General features: G+C 40.6%; 1 protein-coding gene across 1 annotated transcript; it reads left to right on the top strand.

Annotated features, from left to right (window-relative positions):
* Window positions 1–1,643: 1,643 nt before the first annotated feature.
* On the top strand, window positions 1,644–18,646 carry LOC311287487 (uncharacterized protein; the record flags this gene model as incomplete). Its single annotated transcript, XM_084404357.1, has 4 exons — window positions 1,644–1,769; window positions 4,318–4,997; window positions 13,373–13,523; window positions 13,860–18,646. Exons 2-4 carry the CDS (start codon window positions 4,335–4,337, stop codon window positions 18,644–18,646), a joined length of 5,601 nt encoding a protein of 1,866 aa, XP_084260483.1. The 5' UTR covers window positions 1,644–1,769; window positions 4,318–4,334.
* Between the last annotated feature and the right edge of the window lie 5,260 nt (window positions 18,647–23,906).

Consider the following 23,906-nt stretch of genomic DNA (forward strand, 5'->3'; position numbering starts at 1 on the left):
CAAGGCTTCATGCTATCCATGCATGTACATTTGTGGGTCCACAGACATATCAAACAAATTCTATGTTTATCCCAAACATGTCTTGGATGTTTTCCCAGTATAAGCAATGCTCGCTCAGGGATCTGAAGCCGGCGCCTGGAAAACTGCAAAGGGTTAAATATAGATCCACACATTCCAGAAGAATATCTCAGCATACATGATGAGAGAAGCACAGGACATCTCTCACAGCAGATCCTGGTGTGTGTGTGTTTACCGGAGGGATTGTTGTGACTCCTTTACACACTTTATAATCTCCTCACGAGTTCTCAGCTGGTCAGAACATCATCATGTGTTCACACATAGAACGAGCAAGATTATTATCTTGACTGATTATATATTTGACTGTTATCAAATATTTACGTCATAAAACACATTTATTTTGTTTTGTTTCTGCGTGTTAACTTTTTCCCCGCCATTGACAGAGTGTTTCATCTAGTCGTGTTTCCTCTGTTATACGGTAGGGGGCGCTGTTACACATCTTCTGAAAGAGAACAGAATCTCCTGATCAAAACACACGTGGAGAAGAAAAGAGGAATCTCATATCGTTAGCCTCATAGCATAATTGCCTAAGTCATTTTTTTTTAAATATTACTTAGGCAATTATGCTATGAGGCTAACGATATGTAAGCAGATGCATGTGTAAAATGATGCGATAATCAACTTTAAACAGCATATAAATCAACGTTTCTGAATGAAATGTCGACCCATGAAGGGTTAACGACTGTGAACCTGTTGATGGACTTTCACAAAACTTAAAAAAAGAATGCATGAATTTTTTGTTTTTTGTTTGTCTAAAAGCAGAGGGTCTGTTCATGTTCAGATATTCATACAAGAAAATATCCTGGGGGCCATGAAACTTGTGAAAATGCTAAAATACGCTGGCGGTGATTAGCAACTTAAAAAAAAAATTTTTAAAAATAAACGCTGGCGGGGAAAGAGTTAAAATGGCCGTGTGAATGCTAGGCGAACCAGGGCTAAATATATGATTTTCTTTTTTGTTCCGGAGCAAAAGAACCAGGAGAACCGAACTAACACATGCAGATGATGGAAGAACATGCCACGTTTTATATACTGATTTAATCATGTTTACTGCTGAATTAATGGGGGAAACGTTTAAATTGACTTGCATGTCCTCGTTTATCATCATGAAATTGTAATGGGTTACAGTTTATGAAAATAAATAAATTTTCTTGATATTATAGTATAATGCTTTCACTGTCTATGAAGTTATAGTTCTTTAGAGATAAATACAGAATTTGATTATTTTTGACAGTCATATTTCAGTAAGAGTCATCATGAATCAAACAGAAGTTACATAAGTGTTTACACTGATATTGTGAACTTAAGAACATTTGTTTATTCACCTCATCCGTTTGTTACAGTAAAGAATATTGAATAATATTTGAAAGGCCATTGAGCAGCTGAGTTTTCTAACTTACCGTGTTATATCTTGTATTGACAAGATATTGCTATAGATCAGTGAAGTCTTTACTCTTACACAAGAGAAGGTGTGTTCGGGTGATGTGCTTAAACTAGCGTGTTCATCTCACACACACACACACACACACACACGCACACCAGCCCTGGTTGGTGAGATTACAAGCGAGAAAAGATTAAGCAAATGAAGTCTGAAGCAGTGGCCCAGAATAACTCTCGTCTCCATCAGGGCTTTTCTGTTCGGCGTATGACGGGAAAATGTTCACGTTAACTCGCTCAAAATGAGGAACACAGTGAGTATTTTACAACCTCTACGACTGTACATGTAATGTTGCGTATTTTAGACTCGTGAAGTGTTTTCTAGAGCTGTTTTGTCGTCACCGGGTAAATCTTCCACGGGTAAATCTGCATTCAGAGTATTAAGGGACATTAGTTATAGGACATAATGTTTTGCTTTCTAAACGTTGAAGAAAGAAAAGCCGATACCGTTTCCTTATAGTAACTTAATGAGAGAATGTTCATAGATTCAATCCTTCTAAGTATCAAAATTTATATTGGATTTTTTCCCCCAATGAATTTATCTTAATATAGTTTACCTTTTAAAGAATGCCTTTTCCACATAAATTCAACAGAAGTTTTGTGTAAGATTGTTGTTTCCTTTTAATAATAAAGTGATTATAATGATGTAGTGGTATTAAGTAGATAAACGGGCTGATTATTTGAGCGTGTCTCTGACTGGCACAGTTCTAGTGATGGTTTAATCCAGACCTGTTGAGCAGTAAACAACACCTGCCATTAAAGGTGATGTACAGTCTCTGATCTGCTGAACGGATCCACAAAAACAGGCTCAAGTTACAGCTTTATGGTGATTTAAAGAAAATGCAATCACAAAGCTTATTTGTAATGTGGTTGAAAACATAATCCAATATTATCTCCAGTTGTAAAAAATCTGCTGAAAATATATGTTGTGTTTGGAAGCTGTAGCAATTAAAGACATAAAATACACTTCCAACTAAAGATCACTAGGAAAAACGAACCTCTACCTACATTTTTGGCAAAACGCAAAAAAAACAACAACAAAAAAACAACCAATACATGCAAATCATTGCAGTTTCCATCTGAAATTAACAATAGAGACAGTAAAACAGCAAGAACTGAATTGTAAGGGCAGATTATTGATTAACTCTTTCCCCGCCACTGATGGATATTTCTGTGTTTTCACTGTTATACGGTAGGGGGCGCTATTACACATCTTCTGAAAGAGTACTGAATCTCCTGATCAAAACACATGTGAAGAAGATGCAGAAACATGCGATATATCACATGTGAGCAGATGCATACGAAAAATAACGCAATCATCAGTTTTAAACGACATATAAATCAAAACCGCGTAATTTTACTGAATGAAATGTCGACCCAGGAAGGGTTAATGACTGTGCAAGCGTTAGGGGTGTTGGTGGACTCGATCTCCTCCATCTGTGTTTTGATCATCGTTCTGAATCTGATCTGGATGTAGTCTTTGCCAAAAATGCTTTTTGCTGAATGTTGCTTTTTTTTAATGAAACTTGCCCACATTCAAGTGTTGAAAGAAAAAAGAATGCATGAATACAGAGGATCTGTTCTTTCTTTTGATATATAATGCATGTTTAGACATTCATACAACAAAATATTCTGGCCATGAAACCTTTGTAAAATTATCAAAAACGCTGACGGTGGCTGGCAACTTTTTTTTTTTAAACGCTGGCGGGAAAAGAGTTAAAAACGCTGGTGGGGAAAGAGTTAATAAAGACTTATTTTCACGTGGTTCCTTGCAAAATACTGTTTTATGATCTTAAAACACTTTTACCATAGTGCATGATTTGCATGTGGTTTGCATCACATAACCAGCTCTGTTTGTCTTTTCTGGCGTAGTAAACTTGCAGCAGTGCAGTCGTGATGTGAAGCGCTTGGGTACGAGAGATGGTACTAAAATGGCATGTTGCTTCAGTAAATGGGTTTTTATCCATAGGTTTTTGTTAACACTATCGGGTTTAGTGTTTAGTGTAAGTGGTGCGTTATTTTCAAACTCCATAAAGCATTAACCATTAAGCCCTACTCAATCCAGAGCTGTCGTGATACGTACAACAACATACGTAATAAAACATTCCCAGATACATCTTTTAGCGCCACCCACTGGACATTTCACTTTGACAATGTCACAAAATGTAATATCATTTTGTAGAAATGCCACTACAGGTATGTTTTTCTCAATGAGTCTGGATTATACATTTCCCTCCAACTGGTGTCTATAATATTAAAGTCCTCCTGTAGTCAATAATTTTATTCCTTTAAACTCATCTTTGATCACCAAAATTTTGAAATCCTTGAAAAAAATGTCGTCTTGCCTTAAAATATCTTGAATGTAACTCGACACCCTTGCCTCATTTAGTATTCGCGATTCTATGAATATGCAAATGAGCCCCGCCTCCACTCACTCACTCACTCAGAGATCCACTGGTTGACGATCACACGTTGATCTGATTGGTTACAAGGTAGTTTGTGACGTCAGAAACACCAGCGATTTCAAAGCGTGTTTTTGAGACTGTCTTTGGTTCACTGCAGTTTTAAGGAGAAAATACTCAGCAATGGTGTCGACTTATGAATTTACACATGGTTTGTCTTAAAGCATATTAAAAACACCAGATAGACATATAAACAACATTAAACGCTGGATTTTCACCACAGGGGCAATGCTTTGACTTGGTCAAAAGCATGATTGCATGGTTTGTTACTATTTAAGTGGCCATAATCATTCTACATTTTTGAGTTCTTTGAGTTAATTTCATGCATTCCTTCATGTAGGATGCGGTTGAATCGTGATGATGATGATGAGTGAAGCTCCGGTTGTGAGGAAGGCTATTCCACCAGCTCATTCCACCGCTAGTGGTCACACTCAGATGACCTCTCGACAGCCATACATCACGGAGAAGACCTCCTCTAAACGCGTGTGCTTTTACAAAAGTGGAGATTCCCAGTTCAGTGGTCTACCTGTGATCATCAACAACCGCACCTTTAAAACCTTCGAGTCTCTCTTGGACAGCTTATCGAAGCGTGTGCCTCTACCGTTTGGAGTTCGCACCATCACAACTCCTCGAGGTCATACGTCGGTTCGGTCCCTTGAACAGTTGCATCATGGCCACTCCTACATTTGTTCTGATCGCAGAACCGTCAAACCCATCGACCTGGAGCGCGCGAGCCGGAAGCCGCCGCCCTGGTACCACGCTCGACCCATTAGCGCCCGGCGATTAGCTTGGTACACGCACAGCCCTGCTCAACACGGAGTCTACAGTGCAAGAAGGAACGAGAGGGTCCTGCTGCATACGCCAAAACAGCTGGTGCTTTTCCGTAACGGAGAGCCAGAAGTGAAACACACACTGACGCTGCAGAGGAGGACGACATACTCATTCGAAGCACTCTTAGATCACATGTCAGAGGTCATGCACTTCCCTGTACTCAAGTTACACACACCTGAAGGAAGAAGGGTAAGGATTTTGCCACCAGATTGCATTAATTTTTAGTTGCAATATTTTATTTTTCATTCAGTTCGGTAACACTTTAAAATAAGGTTCGTTAGTTAACATGAACTAATAATGAACTGCATGTATACAGCATTTATTAATCTTTGTTAATGTTAATTTCAACATTTACTAATACTTTATTAAAATCTTAACATTAGTTAATGCAATTAACAATGAACAACTGTATTCTTATTAACTAACATTAACAAAGATTAATAAATACAATAACAAATGGATTGCTCATGTTTAGTTAATTTTAGATAATACATTAATTAATCCCCCCCATTGAACTGCCACCTTATCGTGGTGGAGGGGTTTGAGTACCCGAACGATCCTGGGAGCTATGTTGTCCGGGGCTATATGCCCCTGGTAGGGTCTCCCAAGGCAAACGGGTCCTAGGTGACGGGTCAGACTAAGAGCGGTTCATATGGCCATTATGAAGCAAATAAAAACAAGGACCGAGACGTCGCCCGCCATGGCGCAGCCGGGGCCCCACCCTGGAGCCAGACCCGGGGTTGGGGCTCGCATGCGAGCGCCTGGTGGCCGGGCCTCCGCCCATTGTGCCCGGCCGGGCTCAGCCTGGAGGAGTGAAGTGGGGCTGCCCTCCCGTGGACTCACCACCTGCAGGAGGGATCGTAGAGGGCCGGTGCATAGTGGATCGGGTGGCAGCCGAAGGCGGGGGCCCCGACGACCCGATCTCTGGACACGGAAACTGGCTTTAGGGACGTGGAACGTCACCTTGCTGGCGGGGAAGGAGCCTGAGATTGTGCGGGAGGTTGAGAGGTACCGACTAGAGATAGTCGGGATCACAGTCGGGATCACCTCCACGCACAGCTTGGGCTTTGGAACCACACTCCTTGAGAGAGGCTGGACTCTCTACCACTCTGGAGCAGGCGCGGATTTATGGGTGGGCCTGGGTGGGCACGTGCCCACCCAGATTGACCGGTGGCCCACCCAATCAGATTAATAAAAACAAATTACATTTTTAATTTTAATAATAATAATAATAAATTAATAAATAATTTCATTTCAATAGTTTCCTGAGGACATTTATGTACAGTAGCTACGAAAAATAGCTACAAAAGAAAAATATTATGTCGGCATATCACGCAACACCGCTCTCCGTGCGCGCATTGACTTAACGTTGTGATAGTCTACATGCGAGTCGCGTAACAGACAGATGAGGTTTAAAGCAGCCGGGGGCTGACTGACATGAGTACAAGGCATAGGCCTATTTAAATTCACTACCGTAGCACCGATCTGCTTCTATAGTTGACATATTTATCGTGTACAGGCGTAATTTGCCAGGGTCGATATTGTCCCCACCACTTTTTAAAACATCTCGCGGCACGAATGTACCAATTCTACAAATAAATAAAACATCTCCAGTTAACTGGCAGAGCATTCATTTCGTTCGTTTTTTAAATAAGAGACGATCTAGCGCTGAAATGTGTTTTTTTTTTTTTAAATCAAGTGATCAAAGTGCTCGTTGCCGCTGCCATCAGTGGCGCGGATACAGTGTTTTCTCGTGTGGCTCGCGCAAAGTTACGCCACTGGTCGTGTATATAAGCTTAAAAAACCGAGGCCCCTCCGTATATTCACCAGGCCCACCCATTAATGACGTTCTGTATCCACCACTGCTCTGGAGTTGTCCATGGTGAGAGGCGGCGGGCTGGTGTGGGTTTGCTTATAGCCCCCCAGCTCAGCCGCCATGTGTTGGGAGTTCACGCCGTTCGCTTCCCTACACCTTTGGCTCGGGGACAGGTCTCTCACTGTTGTGTATGCCTACGGGCCGAACGGCAGTGCAGAGTACCCAGCAGTGCAGAGTACCCGACCCGAGTCTCTGGGAGGGGTGCTGGAAAGTGCTTCGACTGGGGACTCCGTCGTTGTACTGGGGGACTTCAACGCCCACGTGGGTAGCGACAGTGACACCTGGAGGGGCGTGATGGGGAGGAATGGCCCCCCTGATCTGAACCCGAGCGGTGTTCTGTTATTGGACTTCTGTGCTAGTTACAGCTTGTCCATAAGGAACACCATGTTCAAATATAAGGGTGTCCATCAGTGCACGTGGCAACAGGACACCCTAGGCCGGAGGTCGATGATCAACTTTGTGGTCGTTTCATCCGACCTCTGGCCGTATGTCTTGGACACTCGGGTAAAGAGAGGGGCGGAGCTGTCAACAGAAACTACCTGGTGCTGAGTTGGATCCGATGGCGGGGGAGGAAGCTGGACAGACTCGGCAGACCCAAACGTACTGTGAGGGTCTGTTGGGAACGTTTGGCCGAGTCCCCTGTCAAAGAGTTCTTCAACTCCTACCTCCGGTGGAGCTTCGACCGGATCCCGAGGGAGTCTGGAGATATTGAGTCCAAGGCATGTTCTCCACCTCCATTATCGACTCGGCCGCTCTGAGCTGTGGCCTTAAGGTCTCCGGTGCCTGTCGAGGCGGCAATCCCCGAACCAGGTGGTGGACACCGGAAGTAAGGGATGCCGTACTGGAGAGGAGAATTTGGCCGATAGTAGAACCTCGGATTCAGGAGGAACAGTGCGGTTTTCGTCCCGGGCGTGGAACACTGGACCAGCTCTATTCCCTCTCCAGGGTGCTGGAGGGTTCATGGGAGTTTGCCCAACCAATCCACATGTGCTTTGTGGATTTGGAGAAGGCATTCGACTGTTCATAATTTTTATGGACAGAATTTCTAGGCGCAGCCAGGGGCCGGAGGTTGTCCCGTTTGGGGACCACACGATTTCGTCTTTGCTTTTTGCGGATGATGTTGTCATGTTGGCCCCATCAGACCAGGACCTTCAGCATACACTGGGAGCGTTTTCAAAGGCTATAACGATATGCGATATGAAACCGAAATCGCGACACTCGGATCCACGAACCTGTGTCGCGGTGTGAGAAGGCAGAATCGCGACACACCCCTTCCAACTCCCAGAGTTATCCTTCCCATCCAGATCCAATGCTACCACATCTTTAAATTACTATTAGTATTATTTGAAGATAAAATTATAAAATACATAGACCTGCACCACAAAACTAGTTGAGGATAAATTCTTTAAAATTGGGCAATTCCAGCATTATGGATGTGACATTTGCAGTCAAAACTTGAAATATAAATTCTCAGAAAATGCATTTAATACCAATATATTGAAACGTCTGTTTATATATCCATACTCCCTTAATAAAGGAGTCCAGACATTAGAAAAATATCAGTCTACACATGCGTTTTATATTTAATATGAGGGAAATACACATGCAATTTGAACGTGACAAAACATCTTTAACTTTTAAGTGGCAAAATATTTTTTTAGTAATTCTGTGAATTACACTGCACAAACCAAAAGTAATACTACCCACCGGATGAAGAAGGGTCATTTTATTTTATTTTTCTTGTTCGCATTTATGAGGAAAGAACAATGTTAAGGACGTGACCGCTCTGAAAGCGGCACAAAAAGACTCCTTTAAAACTTTCACAGAGACCTCAAACAGAAAGCACAAAGTCTTTCTTTAAAGTGAATTTCGTTTTGTATTAATTGTATCTTAATTTTAATCAATGTTTCACAAACCAATTTCCTGGATTTAATAAATAAGAAGTAAATATAGCAGACAATAGATAATCACGACACGGAGGCGCCGACACATGAACTGGAGCTCGTCTCATATATGAACTGAAACTCAGAGTATAAGGTAGCCTACTCGCCTCACAGACCTGAGAAATATATCTATAGAAAGCTTGAAATGTCTATTTTTAAACAGAACAATTCAAAACGAAAGAAAACAGACTGCTCTCTGCTTATGTAATCCGTATGAAATGTGCATTTCTCTCTGGCGCGTTCACTACTGCGAAGATCGCGAGTCAGCATCGTCAACTTCATCTTTGAAGCTGACACTGACACAGAAAACACTTGTTTATTAATAAACAATTAAAATGTCTCCTTGCTATATTTGACATATTCATAATCATTACTTTTGGTATATCGGTACAGTCCTAGAATCAGCGCATCCAAGGCAGAGGCCATGGTTCTCAGTCGGAAAAGGGTGGCTTGTCCACTTCAGGTGGGTGGAGAGTTCCTGCCTCAAGTGGAGGAGTTCAAGTATCTCGGGGTCTTGTTCACGGTGAGGAAAGGATGGAATGGGAGATTGACAGACGGATCGGTGCAGCTTCTGCAGTAATGCGGTCGATGTACCGGTCTGTCGTGGTGAAGAAAGAGCTGAGCTGCAAGGCGAAGCTCTTGATTTACCGGTCAATCTACGTTCCTACTCTCACCTATGGTCATGAGCTGTGGATCATGACCAAATATGTTACGTCCCCTGTTTGTCTAGGGGTAGCAGGAGAGTAACATATTGTTATAAAAGACAATGTCCACACGGAATAACAACAAAAAAGTGAAAGAACGAGAGAGAGAGTTGGTTCTGTCTGCAATCCCAGCACTCAACACACACACACAGGGTATCTCTTTTAGATTTTTTTTTAATTATCAGTAAAAATCTCTTTTACAGCAGTTAGGAGTAAGGTAAGGAATTAAATACAACTCAAATAAGTACCAGAAGACGCCACATACCTCAGGAGGGGGTTAAAGCCAAAACAACAAACAAAACTAGAAAACTACCTGGGAGTTAGAAAGTCTAATTAACCTATAAAACCAAAAGAATCAAATAAACAACATCTCTCTTACCTGACTTCCTGACTATCCCAAAAACAGGAGAAAATAAGGGGTTAGTAAAAACAAAAGAGGCACCCACCTCCCTACTGCGTCAGCAAGCAACAACAAAAATGGGGCACACCAAGTTTTCTATCACTACAGAAAACACAACAGACTTTCAAGAAGCTTTAAAACACAAACAAGGTCTTTCAACGTTCAACACAGTCTGGGAAAGCGGACAGGCCACACTCTCAATAAAATGAATCCACAATGAGCTGTGGATCATGACCGAAAGGACAAGATCCCGGATACAGGCAGCCGAAATGAGCTTTCTCCGCAGGGTGGCTGGGGGATCCCTTAGAGATAGGATGAGGAGCTCGGTCACTCGGGAGGAGCTCAGAGTAGAGCCGCTGCTCCTCCACATCCAGAGGGGCCAGCTGAGGTGGCTCAGGCATCTGTTCCGGATGCCTCCTGGACGCCTTCCCGGGCACGTCCCACCGGGAGGAGACCCCGGGGAAGAACACTGGAGGGTATATGTCTCCCGGCTGGCATGGGAATGCCTCGGTGTCCCCCCGTAAGAGCTGAAGGAAGTGTTTGGGGAGAGGGAAGTCTGGGCATCTCTACTTAGACTGCTGCCCCCCCGACCCGGCCCCGGATAAGCGGAAGAAGATGGATGGATGAATGGATGGACGTTCATTAATGTTAACTAATGAACCTTATTGTAAAGTGTTAACTTCAGTTCTTTAAATCTATTATTTAAATTGGGTTTTCGATTTAAAGGATTAGTTTACTTCAGAATTACAATTTCCTGATAAATTTACTCTTCCCCCCACGTCATCCAAGATGTTCATGTCTTTCTTTCTTCAGTGGAAAAGAAATGAAGGTTTTTGAGGAAAACATTCCAGGATTTTTCTCCATATAGTGACTTCAATGGGGTCCAACGGGTTGAAGGTCCAAATGTGAGTTTCTGTGCAGCTTCAAAGTCTCGACACGATCCCAGCCGAGGAATAAGAGTCTTATCTAGACAAACCATCTGCTATTTTATAACAAAATAAACATTTATATACTTTTTAACCACAAATGCTGGTCTTGCAATAGCTGTGATGCACCACGCATTACGTAATCACGTTGAAAGGTCACGTAGGTGGAAGAACCGATCCAGTGTTTACAAAGCGAATGTGCAAAGACTAAGTCAAATGCCATTTACAAAAAAATGTAAATAACTAAAAGGTAAAACAATGATGTCGGACAATTTTGAAGTTGAAGTTCATGAACTCATGAAGAAAATGAGTTCTTTGCCCTTCCCTACATTTTCCGCCTATGTCAGTCAGGTTACTGCCTGACCTTTCCAACCTGATTACCTAATGTGTGAAGTCATGGATGTGCAAGACGAGCATTTGTGTTTAAAACGTTTTTTATGTTTATTTTATTTTAGAAAATGACAATGGTTTGGCTAGATAAGAGCCTTATATCTAGGCTGGGATCGTGTAGAGCCTTTAAAGCTGCAATTTGGACCTTCAACCCGTTGGACCCCATTGAAGTCCACTATATTTAATAACATTTATCTTAATTTCTTTTCGACTGAAGAAAGTAAGTCATGAACATCTTGGATGATGTGGGGGAGAGTAAATTATCAGGAAATTTTAATTCTGAAGTGAACTAATCCTTTAATTTGGTCCCTTGACCTGAAAGGATTAAATGTGTTTGTTTTTTTGCACCACTACAGGCATCAAACAGAACTCCAAAAATAACGTTTCTCGACAGGTTTCACAAACACCCCTCCCCTTATTCTCATTAACTTACATTATTACTGTGCCACAATTTAAATGTAAAACAGGACGCGACACCAAGCTACAAAAATACATGCACGCTTGTTTTGACACATCGAAACAAAAAGAAACTATGACTCTATTTCCAGAGTGTTTTATTTGATTAGAGTGGTGACCATGTCAGTTGTGGCTCTGGTGCAAGTAAGCTGGCCCAGTCATAAATAGCATTTACAGACAAGGAAGACCTGCAACCCAGTGATGCTAATCCTCTTTACAATTTCATCCTATTATACTCTGCAATCTGGGATAGAACACAGAAGGGAATAAGAGGCATGGCATTTAGACCACCAAACCAGCTTTATTAATAATGCTAACCTTAAGTGTTCTTCAGAGCATGATTGCTATTTATGGTTATTATTGGCGTACACGTATTATTGAAGTACACATTCAATAGAGTAACCTATATATATATATATATATTCTCAACACTTGGGCAGGACCCCTTGGGCAGGACTTGTTAACGTTATTTTTCCACTTGCAGGTACTTTCAATGAGAAACATTTGGTGTCACACACAGATGCGATGGGAATTGCAAATGTATCGTCATGATGACATTATATATTGGGGTATAATTTTGCCATTATGACATATATGTTGGGGTGTGATTTTCAATCATTATTGTGATTTTCAGCATTATTTTATTTACATTTAATTTATTTAAACCATTTAGAAATGTTTGAGCAGGTAACCCAACCTCTACCCCCTAAATATACCCATTTGTGTATTAGATAATATAAAACACAGGATATAACCAGCAGATTCGACTAGTCAAAATTTATTAAAAAAGTACAAATATTCCAAGTGTTCAGAGGCCAGATGAGTGACTTGTGTGTGAAACAGACCCAAAAACGATCGCCCTCTCCATCCGCCGTGAAGCTCAGATCATGTGCACGTTCAAACATTAGCTGCGAAGTTTAGCATTATGTCAGCTCTGATTGTGAAAAGCCATTGGCTCTCGTGTCCGATCGTGTGGCGGGTGCCGGCGTTTCGCATGCATTCGGCCAAACATTGTACACTTACGTCACTGTTAAAGTTCCTGTTGTGCCATGTTATACTCCACTCTGAAGTAGGAGCTAATTTAGTCCCCTCAAAACGGCGTCATGTGGTGCGAACACCAAAAAGTGTTTACTTACAATAATAGTTATAAGAACTATGATGACGTTTCTGCGGTGTGAAAGCCCCTATAGCTGCCGCCTCTGTGTAACAAGCATGATAAGCACATACTATAACATCTAACCCTGATAAGCAGATGTTAGCCCTTTATTCAAATTTCTCTATAAAATCCAATAACAACTAGGCCTATATTGAGCTGAAGCCCAAAAGGAAGCCATGCTCCTCGTAGAATGAGCCCTAACACCCATTGGTGATATCAATCCACGGACCTCATAGGTGCACAAAATTGCTTTCACCAACTACTGGAATGGCCTTTTGGTAATGGCTACACCCTTGTTTCAATCCCCGAAACAAATAAACAGCTGCTCAAACTCATGCCAATGGCTAGTGCCGTCAATGTAAATCTGCAATCCTCTTACACAACATACACATCCTCTCATCCTCGCCCAAGTCTGTACTCGTTTACTCACCCTTATGTCATTCCAAACCTGTACAACTTTCTTTCTTCTGTGGAACACAAAAGAAGATATTTATTTGTCCATACAATGAGTCTAATAATGACATCGGACCCCACTGGCTTTTATTGAAGCCACACTCTGCTTGAATTTGACTTTGTTAATAACTCCTAACTTTAATAAATGACCTAATCTGACAATTATGAAGTGCACTGTATTCTAGAATGACTACTAACCACACTAATATTTTATCTCCGCTTTGTTGACAAATGATAAAGATGTTTTCACATTATCATAGGTGGACGGGCTTCCAGCATTGATCTTATGCTCTGGGGTATTGGTGGCCACTGGCCGAGAACCCTTCAAAAAAAGCAACTATGATGTCCAGAAGTCATCTCCACCAAAGTGGCTACCGGCTAAAAGACTGGTTCGGCAGCGTCCAATAACCAGTAAGTTTATTCATTCTACTTTTATTCCAGTACAGAGCTCAACTGCTATAATAATGAGAATGTAACTTTGCAGATATTCAATACTTTAAAACATGTGTATTATGTGTTACACTGCATGTCAAGATAATCTATTACTGAGACTGTCTTGAAGCAAGTGCTGAGGCATTCATATCTACTGTAATACCTACCGCGACCTACTTTCTTCAATATGGATTATGGCATACATGCTCCATCTCTAATCTGTGTTCCTATTTTTCCTCACTTGCATTGCTTTCCTGGTGTCCTGACTTGATCAAACAACTCTTCATCTGTCAACATATCACCAACTTTCTAAAGGAAAAAAGAAATCCCGCAGCGCCAAATCTCGTCCCTTCTCCCTATCTTCAGAAAGCTACATTGTGAATCAAATACAAAGCAGTTTGCCTGGAAGTATGTGTGATTTTCCAAGCAACCCAAATGGCTCTGTGGAAGCCGCTCCTGGATATCATCTTGAGTCTGTTTCTGAAACAGAAATAATCACCAGTCTGGATGGTGAGAGAGAGGATGACTCATTCATGCCCTGTGATGATGACATTGAGAAATCCTTTCGAGTCAATCAAGATGGAAGTATGACTGTTGAAATGAAGGTACGCCTCACTATTAAAGAGGAGGAAACAATACATTGGACCACCACAGTCAGTCGTTCCAATGTGTGCAATCAATTTATAGCAGCCACTCTTCCCTGTCCTGACCTGGATGCTAATTTACCTGATAGCTTACCCACTCAAAATGATCCTGCTGCCTTTGAGGTCAGTGAGAGTGAACCCAATGATAGCAGACGGTCCTGCCCTGAGGAAGACTGTAAGGTAAATCAACAGAGTGAGATCAATGGAGGTGCAGCAAGCATGGAATTAGAGCAGCTTTCTTCACCACTTGCTCACAAACAAGGATCCATCGAGAGCATCATAACTGCTAATGATACAGAAATTAATAAGAACTCTTCATACTCTTACATGGAAGATCTAGACAATGGAGAAGTGAAGCAGATCCCTGTTCCCAAGCCTCGATGCACTCTGCCCTCTGATACGAACACCACCACACCGATACAGTCAAGTGACTACAGATCTTCAGAGGTCCTCCAGTTCCAGGACTATCAGAAAAAAACGGTGTTACACATCTGTGAAGAGCAGATTTGTCAAGAGAACTTCTCAGGCAATACGCAACATGGCTATATAGCATCTACTGACACAGTATCCTCAGATAAAACATTCCATTACTTTAATGAAGATATGAGATCTGAGACCTTGGCAACTATCAAATGTCCGTCAATTGGGAAAAAAGATAAACCATATGCTTCCACTTACAAAACAAACACCTCCTCAACACAAAGGGCCATAGTGTCAGTAACACCAGTTACTGCATCCTCAGAAGCCTCGGTATCTAGAGGAGTTATTACTGTTGATACAACCACAAAGAGGAAGTCAGTGAGAGTAATAGTGAAAAAGAATCACTTGTTTAGGTCTGCTTATCCAGAAAGAAAGCAGAGAGATAAAAAAGATGACATCCTGAAAGAAATAAAGAAAATAAGAGCTGAAATATTGAGCCAGAAAGGAGCCATTAAACATTTCAGAGCAAAAGCTGCTCAAAAACTTCTGAAAAGGAGAAATAATAGTGGGAATGGACTAAAGCCTCAAACAGAGTGTGTTCAACTGAGTACAGACGACCCAAGCCCACAATGGGTTGAAAAAGAACAAAACATCCTACAAGTGCAAGCTGATAGTTTCACTCTGCCGAAGGAAAACCTGCATAATGCATCACTCAGCAAAGGTACAATGACACAGCAAACATCAGAATATGTTGAACTCTGGCTACAATCTCAACAGATTCCAGCACAGTCCTGTTTAGAAGCTATACCCAAAAATAACACAATGGTAAAAGCATCACTGTTCAATTATCAATCTTCTAAGACAATACAACCATCAACAAAGGACACATTTGATGAGAAAGGAATCCATGTATATTCGCCAAACACCAAAAAGCCAGTACTTTCAGACAAAGAACAAAGTGATCACTTAACAAAAACAAATGGAAATCAACAGATTTCTGAGCTATTAAGTAAGACCTCCTCGTATGACACAGAAAATACTTTGAGGAGACCAGTTAATATCCAAACAAAGCCTCTAACAGAACTGATAGATCTGCAAGCACAAAAATACTATACAGTTAAAATGGCTGTAAGGCCCGATATGAAGCCAGTACTTGATCAGCTTTGCAATTCCATTCAGTCACTTTGTGAGATCACACAACAAAAGCGGTCATTATGTTTGAAAACATCCAAATGTCTGCCAGATTTTTCTTCATCCTTGGCATCTACGTTTAGCTCTTCCTCCAGGGTACTCCTTGCCTTTCTTTCTATCATGACTTTAAAAGATGGCTTAAGCCATTTAAATACATGTTGTCAAACTGAGGCCAACCTAAGCAGTTCTGAGGCAATTCTCATGCTGCAGTCTCTAAAGGAACTGGCTATAATAGAGGATGCAGAACATCTAAGGATAAGTCTGTCTGACCTCTACAACTCAGCATCTGTTCAGCTGCTTCAGAACTGGAAGGGCTTTCAAGTACTGAGCAATAAAGCAAGAAGTAGCAGTGGGAGTGAGTCCCATCACAGGTCAAGTATAGAGGAGGAAGAACATTCAATCCAAGTGCTGATGGAACATCTAGGTGTTCCTGAGAGGGTTCGAGAGGAGCTGGCAGCCCTCAACCATGCAGATGTAGAGTACATGATTTGCAATCAGATGGAAGACACTGACACAGTAAGTGATTCACTCCCAGAGATGAATATGAATAGCGTTTCAGAGCACGGCTCTAAAGAGCAGATGGTTAGTTTCTCAGAGTTTGTGCTGGAAGATTATGTGAGCATCTATGTTAATTCAGTTATTGATAGAGCTATAAATGCACACCTCACAGCAGGCTCACAGGCAAGACCTGGTATGGACAATCTGGTGATCACTGATAGAGACCAACAAGATTTGAGAAATAAAATATTTTCCAACATTAAGAGAACTTTTCAAAGTGATGCAATACCTGACTCAGATATCTGCGAGGATATGTCATCTAGTGAATCTAGCTTTGGGGCAGAAATGTGCCGAGAAATGGGGTTAAAGAGAACAGGATTGCAAGGAATGGAGAGAGTAAGACGCAAGCGACAAGAAGAAGAAGAGACTGTCAAGAAACATCAAGAAAAGGAAGAAAGACAATGGGAAACTGATGAGGGAAGAGGTACATGGGAAGAAAGTAGTTCTGAAGTAGAGAAGACATTATTAAAAACAGAAGAGGTCATAGGAAAAGCGGTAAATGATATTGAAAAAGACATAGACACTGTTGAAGAGGAAGGAACTCAATTATCAGAGGAGTCACTTATTACCTGTACAGGAAAACTAAACTTCTCTGTGAAAGAAAAGGTCTGCCAAGAGCAGGAGAACGAGAGTGAGATCTTTCCTAAGGAAAGGACTTTCAATGAAGAAGAGAATCTTAGTGTGAAAAGTCCTGAGCCGAAAAATGTAGATGTCTCAACAGAGAAGATATCAGGACATTGGAACAATGAGATTGAGACCATTCAAACTCAAGATCAGGTACACAATAAAACAGAGAGGACTGAGAGGGATGTTGCATTACCTGAGGTGCAAGGTATTTCTCATTTCGTTCATATTGAATCAAATATAGAAGTGGATGAAATACAACATCAAGACTTGTGTATGGAAAGTGGGACTTATTCAGAAGAGGAACAAGTCATCCTAGAAGCGCCAGAATGCTACACCATCTACCAGGAGGACTTTGAGGAGATGTCTAATGAAGCCATAGAGTGTGAAGAAAATGAGATTCATTTTAAGGAAGAAATAGCAAGCAGTGTTGCAAAGCTTATCTGCAGTCTACAAGACCAGGACAAATCAGTGTGTAAGAGACCTTATAATACAGCACAAACATTTGGCAAACAGCTCTTAAACCACATCAGTGAACCAAATCTAGAGTCAGCGGAGATTACCAGAACCACAGATAGGGCATCAATGGATTCAGTCTCTTCCTCATTAGCATTCAGCTATGATTCCAAACACAGTGCTCTGGCAAAAGATTCAGAGGTACACATTCAGGCCAACAAAGTGAAATCCATCAGAGACATGTTTCTTGCTAAGAACACTACAGACACACAGCCGAGACAGACACAGCCGAGAAGCCCAAGCTCTGATTCGGCAGAATACCAATTTGAATCTTCTGACAAAAAAGAACACCAAACCTCAGAGGCATCGAGAGAAGAGGAAGATCCATGCAAGTTGTCCATTGCCAAAGGTTATGTAAAAAGGACTATTGAGCGGCTTTATGGACAAGGCTCTAAAGGATCTAGTTCTGATGAGAAGAGATCTTCTTCAGCACACAAAGTCAAGAAAAGAGAAGGCCTTAAAGGTACAAATTCCCCCAGGCTGCCCTCAATCAATGAGGCTCACACAAACGCCATACAGGATTTGTCATACTTTAATGCCACAAGCACAAGAGACGGCTTCAATGAGCCAACGCACTGCGTTACTCTGAATGCCAGGGTGGGACCAAATGATGCAGTCCTAATTGATAAGGGTCGCTGGTTATGTTGGGAAAACCAAACGAGTCCAAAATCTTGTCCAGAGAATAAAGACACATCCAAGCATTTAAAGTCAGAGCAGGATTCTGGGAAAGAAGACATTCCATATTCCCTATTTGGCCATTCTGGTATAATCCCTGACAAGGATTCGTCTCTCACAGAACAAGGGGAAAATACTGGGTGCCTAGGGAGAACGTTCACCTACTTTCACCTTCCAAATGCCAATGATTCAGAGATACAGCCAGATGAGGAAAAAACTGACACTCCAGAGGGGAAAACAGAGATCGAGGAGAGTCCTTTTACAGAGCCTCCTAAACGTTGGGCTGAACAACACAGCATTGTATCTGTCTTGACACCGTCCTCTAACAAGGTGCATCCAATGACAGATACTACACCTCCCGTAGTTACCCAGCCAACCAAAGGACAAAGCACTGAAGTCACAAGACGCTCTGCAGAACCTGATGTACTGGAGATTGTATATATGTTTTGTGGACAACACTGCCCTATACTCTAAACTTGCTTCAGATTGTGGAATAAATATCATCATTAGTCCTCACCTCGACATTGGCAATGACCACCAACATGAACTCAAACTGAGAAGAACAAATGCTAGCCTGGCTTTGGGCAAGCTTTCAGGTTACTTAAAGAATCTGTCAAACAAAGTTTGGTGGGCAGAACTTTGAAAAAGAAGTGAATGAGTGAGTCTCTTCATTTTTTAAATCTGTGGGTAATCTTACCTTTGCCATGTATGTTCCGAGACAGAATGTTTCTCAATCCCACTAGTTTTGGGCTGGGCATCTCTGGCCCTCGAGATCCACTTTCCTGCAGAGTTTTGCTCTAACCCTGATCAAACTCAGAGCCAAACTCTGCAGGACTGTGGATCTCGAGGGTCAGAGATGCCCAGCCCTGGTCTAGTCTGTCTGTCCCTGATGGAAAGCAGTGGCCGCTGTGCTGGCCGTGGATTAGCGTTTAGGGAAGATTGATTCGCACAGAACGAACTATGACGAGCTGAATGGGCGAAGAGACCATTTACACAGAACGCTTTGAATAAATGCAAGACGCAATGCATTGGAATGGAAAAATGTGCAAGATCTCAAGATGCCTTTTTAAAAGTTGAATTTCTTGGCACACCAATTTTACTCCAGAATAAGACAATTAATGAATGGCATCAATAAGTTTTTATCATGACTCCTCTAGCACGTTATAAACACAGATTATGCTCAAAACCCCCTGGGCTAGGGTTAGGGTTAGGGCTAGGGTTAGGGTAACAGCTCTCCAGCCTTCATTCGCATGACGAGCTCTTTCACGAATTGTGCATTCTTGTTTCCTTTTCCATCAACTAGGATGCAAGGAAGGAAAAATAGGATAGAGAAATCAACGTATTTGTTTATTGAAATATTCATGACCACTTGAGCGCTTTAAGTGTTATCAGCTGCACTCAAGTGATCTGCCCTTATGCTGTTGAGGTTTGGTTATTTAAGAATTTCATAAGAAATATGAATAAAGCAAGATACCCTTTTGAAATATGGTTTATTTAAAGGGCATATCTAGTGGAAATACAGCATATTTAATATTGCGTGTCACGCCTCCCCCAACTAAAACATCACAAACACAGCACTTGTCAGGTAAAATTAGGCTAATTTCAATAAATGTACATATTAGGAATACTTTCAGCTGTGTTGTTATGTGTGATGAGTAAGCAATAGAATTAGCTAACCTTGTCTAGAGTATCTGTACACTGTATCTGCACTGGGCTCATTTCTTGACATGACACGACAACTGTTTGAGTCAAAGTAAACTCTATAAACGGGTACATTTCTCTTTCTGGACGGGTGCATGATTAGTATTGTAGGTGTTGTATTGTAGAGCGTTGCATGCCTTGTTTGCGTTGACGTGTTCAAGACCTTTTTTTAATCTTTGAAGCTCTAAATGCAGCTTGCACTCCTTTAACCAACACTGAATGTCTTTTTCAATGTAAGGTATCAGTCCTGGTCCCACAGAAGCTAAACACCCTCTGGCTCCACAGTTCATGCATTTTTATGCCCAAAGCACAGAACACATTCATGTGATTTCTGTTCATCTAACAGTGTATGTTGTGTGACCACGCTGCCTGTGACCACGAAGGGAAAGTTGGAGATATCACATTTATTTTAAACAATTATAAGTTTGAGTTTGTAAATTGTATTTATTTATTTATTTATTTGTAAATGCAAGGCTTTTTAGAAATGTCGAGAAAACGGTAGATTTGTACAAACTTGTGTTGTTATTTTGGTAGCCGTTATATCTCATGCACTCTTAAAAATAAAAAGGGGGTTTTCACAGCAATGCATTAGCAGACTGTTAGGGTTCAGGTTAGTATACGTTGACATGTAGTTGAAAAGTTACTTATAGTCAGTAAAATGTCTGAAGTGGACCATCGAAATAAAGTGTCACCACCTTTATATATATATATATATATATATATATATATATATATACATATATATATATATATATATATATATATATATATAACCTATACTGCAAGGTTCTTCATAGAACCATAGATGCCAATTAAGAACCTTTATTTTCAAAAGTCTATTTATGAAATATGAGTGTGAAGAAGCTCAATACAGTAAGACTGTGTTGTGTACGGTACAATACGCACAGAAAACTTGTACTGTTTTGTCAAAATGACACTCCTCAATCAATGGCAGCTGATGTGTATTAATAATTTTTAAAACAGAATGTAATAATTTGTTCAGTTAAACATATGTGTTTATTATGTCCTCTTTTTCATGAACTTGGATCTTTCTTTCTCTGCCATAGACTGTAAATACACTCAGTGGCAGCAGAAGTTTCCATAAAATTTTGACATTAAAAATGTTGAATTATTGATTGAGTCCTGTTTCTGTCTTTGTCTGGGATTTTTGTTTTGTTCACATCAGTCTAATTGATACCCACCCATACACGATAACACCAACTAAATTAAATGTGCATAATTATTAATTATTCTTTTAAAGTTTTTTTCTTTATATGCAAGCATTTTAATCAGTGAAGAGGTTGTGTGTAATATTCACACGTTTTATTTGAGATTAGACGGCATGACTATTTAAAGTGGTCTTGTTGAAGGGGAAAAGGGTAATTAGAATATCTAACATTTTAAATAAATGTAAATTAGAATTAGTGGGACATTTAAGCTTCTTCATCATATCCATATGAATGGCTGATCTTCAATTAAGGAAAATTAGATGAATCTGGTTAATAAAAAAGTAAAAGTTCACTTAATGGTAAAAACATTTTTATTTTGTGTTTTATGTGTATTAGTGTATCAAACAATATAAAGCAATTCAAAATAATTGTTACATAACTCTCCCATAACAGCAAAGTGGAACAGGATGATTTAAACTAGTTGGGACAGAATATAAAGTCATTTACAGAGTGACGACACTAAGGTAAGAAACATATCTGTAATTTAGATCCTAATTAAAAGTGTAAGGAAAAGTCAATTTTAAATTGTACCACTTCACCATATCCATATCTCAGGTTATGTCAATTACATAAATTCATATTTATTTTGGCGTACACATAGGCCTGTATAATAATATCACGTCATTTTTCAGAAATTGTGAATTCAGGTCTACAGTTTAATACGCATTATAGAGACACTTCATATTTAGTGTTATCAGATGATTTGTTAATTGCATTTAATAGATGACAGCTTCAATAAAACTGTAGCTGGTTTGTAAGCTGTTTTTCTGCATGTTTTGACTGAGTTGTCGCTGCATTTACACTGTTTGGCCAGCAGGGGTCGCCAGCGTGTGGCGCCAAACAGTGAATCATTCTGTCAAGCAGTTTCAGTTTATTCAAGTTTCGAAACTCGTTTCTCCTGTCACTAAACAGGACTGAAAACAACAAACTAAACAACCACAAAATACTGATCCTGAACCAGGGAAACACAACCGCTGCGTCACACTTCGCCTATGCTACTTAAAGTACAGTTTTGTGAAGAGTATACTTTTGAATGATGAGTAGCATAAGATTTGGCACACACTACATCATAATTGCGTCTTGCACCTGACCTGTCAATCATCTTGTCAAAGTTAAAATCCTCAGCGTTCAATTTGATTTAATTTCCTACCGTTTCGGAGAGAAATGCAGCCGTTGTTGTTGATCTGCCAGTCGTGGGTCTTTCGGAGACTCTCCTCGTGTAATGATGCATTTAATAAAGACCAGCCGTATATTAATTCAAGTTCACAATACTGTTGCAGATAAAATATATTGTAAATAACATTAAATAAATATCCTTTCGTCAGGTCAGATACTGTCACTCAAACCTCTCTACTTTTAACAGGCAGATCCGCCATGTTTGTAGTTCGAATCGAACCCTCGTCTAACGTGCAATGGGTCGTGGGAAACTTTAGTCGACCGGAAACTGTAAACCATATTTAGAATGATCATTGCAACATACCACTATTCGAAACACTAATTCTAATTTCGAATTATATTAAAGGGATACTCCACTTGCTCATTTTACAACTCCCCCAGAGTTAAACAGATGAGTTTTACCGTTTTAGAATCCATTCAGCCGAACTCCGGGTCTGACGGTACCACTTTTAGCATAGCTTAGCACAGATCATTGATTCAGACGAGTCCAGTAGCATTTCTTTCAAAATGACCAAAGAGTTTCAATATTTTTCCTATTTAAAACTTGACTCTTCTGTAGTTAAACCGTGTACTAAGATCGACGATAAATGAAAGGTTGCGATTTTCTAAGCCTATATGGCTAGGAACTACTCTCATTCCGGCGTAATAATCAAGAAACTTTGCTGCCGTACCATGGGTGCAGCAGGCGTAATGATATGACGCAGCGCCTGAAAATAGGTCTAATAGGTTAGACAAACTTAGTCCCGGTCACGTTGGAAGAAGTTACCGAGCTGGGGACTATTTTTAGGCGCTGCGTCATATCACTACGCCTGCTGCACTCATGGTACAGCCGCACAGTTCCTTGATTATTACGCCGGAATGAGAGTAGTTCCTAGCCATATACGCTGATTTCACGCAGCCGCCATTTTGAAATCGAAAGTGAGGCTCCGGTGGGAAAAACCCCGGAAGTAAAGATAAACAACAATGCCTTTGGACTACCAACCTGAAGCTGCTGTCGCGATTTACACTTTTGGATGTTAATATCCAATATAGGATATGTATATAGTTCATTCCTGCTTCTTTTTTTACTTTCTGAATTATATAAAAAAAATATTTTATTTATAAATGAATTTCACTGTATATAGTCTAAAGTATGAAAGAAATGTATGTACAGTTTTAGAATTGACACAACATCATTAAACACAACAATACGCCATCGCATTCACGACTCTCCTATGATTAAAGGCGACACTTCCGGTTTTCTTCCCACCGGAGCCTTGCTTTCGATTTCAAAATAACGGCTGCGTGAAATCAGCGTATAGGCTTAGAAAATCGCAACTTTTCATTTATCGTCGATCTTAGTACACGGTTTAACTACAGAACAGTCAAGTTTTAAATAGGAAAAATATTGAAACTCTTTGGTCATTTTGAAAGAAATGCTACTGGACTCGTCTGAATCAATGATCTATGCTAAGCTATGCTAAAAGTGGTACCGTCAGACCCGGAGTTCGGCTGAATGGATTCTAAAACGGTAAAACTCATCTGTTTAACTCTGGGGGAGATGTAAAATGAGCATATTTCCGAAAAAAGTGGAGTATCCCTTTAAGGGTGGATAGCATGTGAATTGGGACGCAGTAAAAGACTTTAAT

This window comes from Rutilus rutilus, assembly GCF_951802725.1.
Source record: "Rutilus rutilus genome assembly, chromosome: 3".
Taxonomy (NCBI): Eukaryota; Metazoa; Chordata; class Actinopteri; order Cypriniformes; family Leuciscidae; genus Rutilus; species Rutilus rutilus.